We start from the raw sequence: 10,561 nt of genomic DNA, 5'->3' as shown, positions 1-10,561 counted from the left end.
GGCGTGGTATCGCTCCCTGCTCTTGTCCTGGCTGTCAGTTCGAGGACAGTGGCAGAGGAGGAGGTGGCCGTCCTGTCTGGAGCTGCTGTGTCTGTGCCATCTCCCCGCCCCCTGTCTGCTGTCCTCTCTACCCGCCCCAGGTCCGCTCGTCACGTCCGGTAGCTGGAGAAAGAGGCCGAGGCCAAGAGCACCAGCACCCGGGGGAGCCGCCAGACACAAAGAGGCCGCTCTGTGACTGAGGCCTTAGGCAGGCGACACAGGTGAGGGGAGACGTTACTGGGTGCTAGAGTGACAGCTCCCATTGGTCCCCTTCACCGGGGACCCGACGCCACCCCCATCCCCCGGCTCCCTCCCCTTGGTGTGTTTACATCTCTCATATATGTGCATGTATTTAATGCATGCTTCCTAACCTCTCCATCTGTGTCTGCATGTCCCCATCACAGTGCACATTGCAGTTTGCGCCTGCTTGCTCCTAGACTTGGGTGATACCGAAATACAAAGCAACTCAACTCAGATTATAGCCTGATCTGATTATATCCGGAGGATACTGTAATATATATCACGTGTAATCATGTGTTTAGGCTAAAACATATTAAATCCTCTTTTAAAAAATTCACATCCTTGTATTTTTTTTTCCAGTGCAGGCAAAAAAAACAAAAAACAAATATCATACATGCAGGAATGAGTAGAGGCCATTTACATGTATGCAGCCCTTGGGCGAGCAGGTCACTGCCACATTAGCTGCAACATAGATTACTGTAACTGCAGATCAGGGACAACAGTTGGCACCTGGTGATGACTTACCAAGCAGAACCAGTAAATAGGGACAACATGGTAATGATCACCAAGGGAGAGTTGTGTTGTATATAATAATTAGCAATCATGAGTTTGGTGTATTGCTGTACTAGAGTAAATACTTGGATTTGAACTTGCTAGAGGAGACAAACTTTATTAGCTTATAAAAAAATATGCATGTCTGTCTTTGCAAGTTGAAGCAGTGGATAACTAAAACAAAAATATTACTTTGATGTGCAGTGTTAATATCGCTTGCATTTTAGTGTTAGAAGAGTTGTTTAAAATTTTTACATATTTTCACCACAAACTGCTACATTGTGAATGTTTGCATTGGGAGCTACAACAGACTGTTTACCTGTTTTGGAATTACCATTTAAAAATACAGAGCTTTTAGTTTACCATTTTCTTTGCTCTCCATATCAATGGATAGTGTTTTGAGACCAATAATGGACATTGCCATTGCAAAATTGTAGAACTAATTTAATTCAGGAGATGTAATCCATCTAATACCCACCACATAGCATTTTAAGGGTCCTAATGGGGTTTGTTTTTTTCCCACCTATAGTTGTGTGTTGCAATTGGTTTAGTCTCCTGTAATCCATGTTCCACATATAAAATTTCAGGTTTATGTTTTTCTCTTCTCTTGGAATCGCTGTGTGTGAGCGCACATATCTTTTGTGGCAATTTATACAAAAGCCATACACATGAGCTAGTTCTCTCTCTTGGTGATATTTCCTGATCTTTTCACTCATTTGGCATTTTCAGGCTACCTATTCTGCAGCCCCTTGAAAAATAAATTGGAATTATTTAATAACAAGCTGCAGTGTGCTCAAATGAGCTGTAGCCAAAAACACATATTGGCTGTCAAGTTCTGTACTATGCTAGAAAAATGAAATTTCTCTAACGGGTTGTTGTCGGTAACTACTCATTTGTATTCTACAATGTTACTAAATAAGTTCTGATGTGGGTAACAAAAGCAAGATGGATTGAAAACAAAGCTCCAAAAACTGAAGTTCTTGAGGATGTAGTTGCATAAATAAATTGCTTACTTCTGTATAAAATAGACTGAATTATGTATGTCTGAAATGGTTTAATCCAGTTCTGAGAGACCTAGAATGTTGAAATTTGTCATGTTCACTTCTAGATCATAGGAAAAATACAAAACTACTGAAATGAAATCTAGTTTAGAGTCTATGAAAACATTAAATATTTCCCTGTAAGAAAACATGTGAATCCTTACATCAGTGGTGAAATATAAGCAGGTTGAGATTTATCAGCTGGCTATGCTGATCAGTGACTTCAATACATCATAAACAGCCTTTGTGATGTCACTCAGCCTTGGTATAAATGTCACTGCTTGGCATAGAACAGTCAGTTGTCAGCAGCGTGTGAGCTGAAGGTGATATGCTTACCTACATATACACACACAGTGCTTATTGCTGTGACTGGGTCTGGCGGTAGGACATCTCGCAGTCCAAGGTAAGCTTATTTCACCCTAAATGTCAGATGAAACATTTAAATGAAAAAGTAAAAAAATTGATATGTACTTGTATGTACTTAGTCAATGAGTAATGAAGACAGTCAAATACTTCAACTCTAGCCCCCCCCCCCCCAGCAGTGCTTCTTCACAAACTGAGGCTGACGATAGGAGCCCCTATTATGTTCCTTTGTATAACCTCAAGGTCCCACAACTCTGCGGTGGAAGTAGACTAAAAATGCTGGACTTAAAACTGCACATCATAGAGGCCACCATACCAACAGTGTGTGCCATGGGGTATTGTGTCCTCCTACAGCTCATAACCAATGACTGCTCTTTTGAGTTAAAGCGCTTGTAGGTTCCTTTCAAGCTGTGCTATTACATAAACAAGACTCTGGGACAGTCCTTCAAAGTGGCTAGGATCAACTTGAGGAATCTGTGCTCCTCTCACAGACAATTGTATGCCGCTTGTAATTAACCTGTAACATTTTGCTAAACGGGATCTTTAAAATGTAGATAACTGTAAACTCATTAACTAGTTGTTACCAAATGCACTTTCATAATTATTAACTTTAGAGCATTCATATATGCGATGAGATCTTTGTAAGCATTTATGCAAGAAGGCAACATCACCAATATCCAAGTTTATGATGAGAAACATTTTGTTCTGTTCCTGGGTCGCCCAAAAAATGCTGCATATCTAATATTGGATCACATGACACTTCCACGTTAGATGAGACAACTGTGACATCTCATTGTGAAATAATTAGGGAAACCATGTAGAAGCAGATGAGACCTTAGTTTGTTCACTTCTAATACACTTCCTATGTATTTAGGTAAACTAGATCTTATAGTAGATCATTAGTACAAGTTTACTGTGGAATTATTAATGCTGGCAATAGGGAAACCTAAAGGGGTCTTCTATGACTCAAAAGTTTACACTGATTTTTATTGTTTTTTAATAACTTTTAACTGTTAAATCTTCTGAAAATCCACAGATTTGGTATCGTAACACTCAGGAGAACTAGCCAACTAAAGATTGTAGTTAATAAGTCAGTTGCACTAATTGTATGAAGGTAACCTTTAGTAGATATTTGGGTTTTTCTTTCCTAGTATTTTCCCTTTGTTAAAATAAAACAAAAAAAAACAATTGTCCCAATATACCACCAAAAGAAATAGTGTATATAAAATAGTTGGTTAGCATTATTATTAGTAAATGTGTGGCGGGTGACGATAAAATATTGGAGGAAGAATGTGCAGGGAGATTTTAGGTTGTGTGATGTAAAGCCCTCAGGATCAATATCCTCCATTAAATTGCTTACACCAGAAATTTCCTGATTTGGGCTTTAGGCTAAAGAAAGAAGTTGTTAGATCAATGTACGCAAACTGTACAAAATGTAGTTTCTAAATCACAGACTGGACAGCTCTGCAGTAGATCAATTCAGGATCTGTTGCCATTGTGTCCCTGTTTCTACAAAGACTGTAAATAATGTAAACTTTGTATATAATTGTACTGAAAACAACTCTAGATTATGCAAATATCCCATTAGAGTCATTGTAATTAGTGTCTGTTTTAGGCTGCTGCATATTGGGAAATAGTGTTTTACATCAGGAGCAGTTAGCCATGTCTATTGCAAAACAAAAACAAATCTGGGTGTGGAGATGCATGTTGTCAGGTAATATACATCACTAACAATGGCCAACATATAATTTCACCAAATATTAATAATCATCATGCATATGGCCAGCCTGGCCCTGACACAGATTACTGCCTTTGGCTCCACAGGGAAATGTATTTGTATAGCGCCAACATATTCCTTAGTACTTATCATCTGGCTCCTGCTTCCCTCCACTGTGTTGTATGTGCCCAATAATTAAAGTCTATAACAAGCTGTTACTGTGTTCCTAGCTGTTCTATAGATAAACCTTACTTACAGTGTAGACAGTTACAAAGCATTTCTTCAGGCACAGTGGACCTTATTTAGAGTTAGGAGTCGTTACAGTTAAACGGTGCAATATATAGTAATTTACACTGCATGGGGGAAATGTAAAATGTGCAGACAGATTTATAATTGGGAGGGGCGTGCCTTATAGTGTAAAAATAAAGCTGCTCTGTATGTATGCCGAGGCTATATAGTTATGATTCATTGTCGCTAGCCAGCCACAAATGAGAAAAGCTTATTTTATGTGACAAGCCTGTTTAGATGTGTTGCGAGTTTGCGTTAATGTCCCTTTTTGTATTTTAGTATTACAAGTTACTTTATTTAAATGTTTATGCTATTTTATCAACATCTGTATCTATATATATATATATATATATATATATATATATATATATATAACCCATCACCGTGTACTGACTGCACATTCATTTCTCTCCAGGACCATGGATTTCCCCGGACACTTTGAGCAGACCTTTCAGCAGTTAAACTACCAGCGTCTCCAAGGGCAGCTCTGTGACTGTGTAATAGTAGTCGGCAGTCGACATTTTAAAGCTCATCGGTCTGTGTTAGCTGCATGCAGTACTCATTTTCGAGCTTTGTTTACTGTGGCAGAGAGTGACCAGAGCATGAACATGATCCAACTGGACAGTGAGGTGGTAACGGCAGAAGCCTTTGCTGCTCTTATTGATATGATGTATACATCCACTCTTATGCTTGGAGAGAGCAACGTGATGGACGTGTTATTGGCAGCATCCCACCTCCACCTGAATTCAGTAGTGAAAGCATGTAAGCATTATCTCACTACAAGGACATTGCCCATGTCTTCCCCCAATGACAGAGCTCAGGAGCAGAATGCACGAATGCAGAGGTCGTTTATGCTTCAGCAACTAGGATTAAGCATAGTGAGCTCTGCTTTGAATTCAAATCAGAGTAATGAAGAGCAGCAGCAGAATTCAATGAGTTCTTCAGTCCGAAATAACATGGTGGAGCAAAGGGCCACCTTTCCAATAAGGCGACTCCACAAAAGAAAGCAGTCCTCTGAAGAAAGGGCTAGGCAGCGCATGAGGACATCCATTGAAGAGTGTCTCATAACCGATGTTACGAACGAAAATGTACAGTCCATGGTCAATTCACGTGAAGAATATTTTTCTCCTGATTCACTCAAAATGACAGATAATATGAAATCTGATTCTGTCACAGATCACCAGGAGGAAAGCACACTCATGTTTGACCAGTCATACAACAACCAAGAAGATGCACAAGTACCTAGCCAGTCAGACAACAGCGGAGAAAACATTATCTCAATGGTGTCTCAGACAAACCCAGTTGAAACAAGTTACGGTCAAGAGTCTGTTTGTGATAAAACAATGTATCCCTCAGAGACTCATGACATTACAATGGATGAAAAAGACCACATGAGAGTTATCGTTAAATCAGAGCCTATGAGCTCTCCTGAACCTCAGGATGAAGTAAGCGATGTCACTTCCCAAGCAGAGGGAAGTGAGCCTGTTGAAGTAGAAGGTGTTGCAAGTGCAGAAAAGATTGAACTCAGCCCAGAAAGTAGTGATCGTAGTTTTTCGGATCCCCAGTCTAGTACTGACAGGGTTGGGGATATTCATATATTAGATGTGACTGCCAATTTGGAGCATAAATCCTCTTTTAGCATTTCTAATTTTCTAAACAAGAACAGAAATGGCAACCTTGGCTTAAGTCAAAACAGTGATGATAACATTCCAAATACAACCAGTGATTGTAGAATGGATGGGGAAGTATCATACCTAGTGAGCCCTGAGTCAGGACCCAGTGGTCATTCGTCTAATGTTATCTCTCACATGGATAATCCTTTCGGTGATGGACCGGATTCTCATTTTGCTCGTCCTATGCAGGACGTAATGTCTATGCCCTGTGTTCAATCCTCCAATTATCGTGGGAATGATCCTTTTGGGATGGAATTCTCCAGGTCTGGATTAGGGCTTCACTCTATGTCGAGATCTATCATGGGGAATGCAAGAGGCCGAGCTTTTAATTTTCCAAATTATCGTCGTATTGCCCCCAAAATGCCCATCGTAACATCTGTCCGAAGCACACAGCTACAGGATCACTCCAGTTCCCAACTGATGATGAATGGAGCAAGTTCATCATATGAAAATGGGAACACATCTCAGCAGGGTCCACCACAGTTGACAAGGGCATCAGCAGATGTTCTTTCAAAGTGCAAGAAAGCTTTATCTGAGCATAATGTGTTAGTGGTGGAGGGTGCCCGCAAATATGCGTGTAAAATATGCTGCAAGACATTTCTGACTTTAACAGACTGCAAAAAGCATATCAGAGTACATACAGGTGAAAAACCATATGCCTGCCTGAAATGTGGAAAACGGTTTAGCCAATCCAGCCACTTATACAAGCATTCCAAGACTACTTGCCTTAGGTGGCAAAACAGCAATCTTCCTACAACGTTGCTTTAACTTTATCACCACCATGTGAAAAATAAACCTTTCCAAGACCAACTGATATCATGTCGTGTGTAGCAGCATCTCTTTGTACTTTATTAAAGTAGGAAGAATCAAACTGTATGTGAATGAATGAGAAAATAATTTGTGGACAAAATATATGGTCTTGGGAAAAAAAGATACCTTCAATTAAATATTTAACCTCTCTCTGTTTTGAGGTGCAAGTATTTCATTTGTTTATGTATGTTTCTGTAAAATGAAAACTCTGAATACTAACATGCTGAATTTTACCAGGCATTTCTGTACAATTGTGTAAACATTTAATGCATTTTTATCCATATTGGTAAGTATTGGTCCCCTCCTTTAAGTAAATTATTGAAAACAAAGTTTTTCAATTAAACAATATTTAAATCTTGCCAATAAAGGATCTCTGTTGCCAGTGCTCTTGTTTACTGTTGAACAGCCTTTGTAGGTTGTTTTATTTTACTTTTTAATTAGTTACATCTGCATAGGTCTATTTCTAATAGTTGCATTGACAAAGTGCTGTTGAGTAAGTGCAGCAAAGCACATCACTCTGCACGCGGACATTTGTGCACTTTAATCCTCACTATGTTTTGCTAAAATTGGCGTTTTAAATTCCCAACATCAATTTTTATCTACATCTAAAGCGAAGAGAATATGAATATACAGATAGTGCTTTTAAACAATGAAAAATGCAATAATTTCTCAGGACAAATTTTTAAATTAGGATTGTCCTTGGAAATTTTGGACACTTAGAAAATGATTTCTACCTAACCCCTTTGCACTACTAAACATAACTGTACATCGAGCTGTGTGGTGCCTTATTGTACCAGGCAGTACCATTACACTAATTTTCAGACAGCACTTGTAGTTACACTGACAACAGCTACTCCCTGTGTAATGGCTGGAAACAATAATGCAGAACATTCAATGTAGAACATTTTACATGGAAAACAAGGTTTATCTTCTATCCATCCTGGCATCCCTGGTGATATCATCACTGGGTATTCTATAGCAGAGGGAGAGTCGTCCCTGTGTCTAGTATGAGCCAGAGAGGATTTCTACATTTTGCCCCTACCTTTTATAACGTGTTAACATTAGCTTAGATGTCATTGACATCTGTAACAACTACACACAAACCATTTATAGATAACAGCTTGTAATTACATATGGTATCCCTCTAAACATTACATCTTCTATAATTAAACATAATTGTGTAGTTACACTGTAAAAATGATGGAACAAATCATGGCCAACATTTAATTTCCTACTGTGTTTTCCCTGCAGCATATATAGCCAGTGGAGGAAATTGAACTAGTGATACGGCCTGAATATATTTAAATGCTTCTGGAGTGGTTAAGACAAATCTGATCACTTCCATTTTGTATATTTGTTGATCAATATAGAGATAGATAGATAGATATGAGAGAGAGAGAGAACTTTTTAAGCAAAGGCAAAACATATTCACATACAGCAAAAACTGCTGTAACCTGACATTTGAAGAACAGTTTAACTCAAGTATACAAAACAAACCTAAACAACAGTTTTTACGAGGTTTTGTAAGGGAACAAACAGACATAAGATAAAGATGTTGATGGACATTAAGAAAAAGTACAAAATACTGCAGTAGTCTATAACAAGTTTGAATATTCAACACAAGGGGGGGGGGGGTAGATTTACTCAAGTTAAAAAGGAAACCTGCAAGTATTGCCATAGCAACCAATTAGCAGAGAATGTGGTTGCTATGGGCAACACCCACTTTTTTTTTTTTTTTTTTTTTTAAAGAAGCTGTAGTAAACTTACCCCTAGGTGTGACATGTCTGCATAAAGTTAGCCATATTTAGGGCTATTTGTTTTACTGCTTTTTATTCTTATATAATATTTCTTGAGTTTTATAAAAACAAAACAATATCCATACAAAAATCAGAAAATAAACAGAACAATTGAAGTCATTAAAGATTATTTTATTGTCTATATTGTGTCAGCCATTATTACACAGCGCTGTACAGAAAATATCACCACCATTTATATAGCGCCAATATGTTATCATTCACAGTCCCTGCTGCATTGGAGCTTGCAGTATATATTCCCTAACACAAACACGGCAGCATTTGTGTCAGTAGTCAATTAACTTACCAGTATGTTTTTGGACTTTGGGAGAAAACTGGAGTATATACACTTCACGCATTCCTTGTTGGATTTGATACAGCTTTAAATCTTCATTAGTGAGCGAGTGATTGAACGTCCCTTGTCCCGAAACATTCTGTAACATAGAATAGATTTATTAACATTTTGGTTGCACTGCTGTTCTCTGTGTAAAACAGAATATATGTACACAAAATAACTAGTGGCTTTATAAAAATGACCTTGTGGCAGTGTTAAACATAAAAGAAATAGAGCTGCCAGCCATTCCCGCTACTGTTCAAGCATTTTCTGTCAGTCGCTTCATATGTGTGAATGCATAGGTGAATTTAACCATGAGGTAAGGCATCAAGATGCAGAATCATCATCATCACCATTTATTTATATAGCGCCACTGATTCCGCAGCGCTGTACAGAGAACTCACTCACATCAGTCCCTGCCCCATTGGAGCTTACAGTCTAAATTCTTTTAACACACACACAGACAGAGACTATGGACAATTTTGATAGCAGGCAATTAACATACTAGTATGTTTTTGGAGTGTGGGAGGAAACCCACGCAAACACGGGGAGAACATACAAACTCCACACAGATAAGACCATGGTCGGGAATTGAACTCAAGACCCCAGCACTATGAGGCAGAAGTGCCAACCACTTAGCCACTGTGATGCCCATAAGAATAAATTAGAATCAGACCCAATTTAAAATTGCTTTCCAAAAAATTTAAAATATACCTGTAGTAAATTCTTTACACTGTGAGAAATGCAGTAATGTAATGTCCTGTATTCACAACCATTAATGCTACTGAGGGAATGTAACACAGTTCAGATCAGGTATTGCTCTCTGTGCTAAACACAATCTATGGACATGTATAAGCAGAGGATGACTGCCCACAAACATTACTTAGTACAGTCTATAAAACACATCTAATTTTCTGCAGCACCTATGAACAAGAGCAAAAAACCTAAACATACGTATCATTTTATCTCCTGTGAACATAAGCCCGAAGGCACTTGCCTGCAGCACATTTGATAAATACCCATGCACACTTCAGTTCAAATTGTACACACAATTTACAGTTTGTGAAATATTTTAAGTTGGCTAAATTATGAAAATCACAAGAATGTGTTCCAACGTGGGAAGAGTAGGTAGACTGAATACCTGCACTGTAAGTCTTCCATAGATGTTGATAGTTCTTGTCATGTCTTCGAATGCTGTTAGGAGAACACCATACAAATAGTGCAAATATAGCATATAGAAATCTGATATAAATGCATCAAGCACACATCCAATATAAAAGGCTATTGCAATATTTTATTTTTTCAAAACTAAGTAAAAATCATAACATGTCTAGCAATAATGGGTAGGATGGTATTTGACAACCTTTTCACTAAAATGCCAAGTTAGCAAGAAATATAGACTGTTCTGCACAGCCTCCAACAATATAAATACGTAATGGACTATATGCAAAATCCTTAAAAATAGGAAACCTGTGAATATCAGTCACACAGCAAACCTATCAATAATAAGTATAGGAGAAAATTTCCAAAGGAAAAAATATGGAATATTCTGCTCATGTATTTATATGGAATTTCCTAGTCTCCTATCACCTGTTTTCCCTTACCCTGGTATCCAATTGTATTACCTGCCATCACCATCTACACATTTTTGTGTAAATGGTAAATAGCCATTTATTGAGAGGTGGGGAATCAAGAAAAATTATATTCAATAC

At 38.2% G+C, this 10,561-nt stretch overlaps 1 protein-coding gene across 2 annotated transcripts; it reads left to right on the top strand.

The window, feature by feature from the left end:
- Positions 1-8,658, top strand: ZBTB5 (zinc finger and BTB domain containing 5). Of its 2 annotated transcripts, none has more exons than XM_075208318.1 (2): positions 1-260; positions 4,655-8,658. In XM_075208318.1, the coding sequence occupies exon 2, from the start codon at positions 4,659-4,661 to the stop codon at positions 6,678-6,680; it is 2,022 nt and encodes a 673-aa protein (XP_075064419.1). In that variant the 5' UTR covers positions 1-260; positions 4,655-4,658; the 3' UTR covers positions 6,681-8,658. The 2 variants fall into 2 exon arrangements, with proteins under 2 accessions (XP_075064419.1, XP_075064429.1); XM_075208328.1 differs by lacking the exon at positions 1-260 and adding an exon at positions 2,159-2,274.
- Positions 8,659-10,561: the final 1,903 nt, after the last annotated feature.

The sequence above is a fragment of the Mixophyes fleayi genome, chromosome 1 (assembly GCF_038048845.1).
Source record: "Mixophyes fleayi isolate aMixFle1 chromosome 1, aMixFle1.hap1, whole genome shotgun sequence".
NCBI classification, from domain to species: Eukaryota; Metazoa; Chordata; class Amphibia; order Anura; family Limnodynastidae; genus Mixophyes; species Mixophyes fleayi.
Note: the sequence above shows the minus strand (reverse complement) of the source record. Positions and strands in the feature narration are given on the sequence as shown.

Coding starts and splice junctions, on each gene's coding strand:
- ZBTB5 (XM_075208318.1), top strand. CDS start 4,659: ATGGATTTCCCCGGACACTTTGAGCAGACCTTTCAGCAGTTAAACTAC.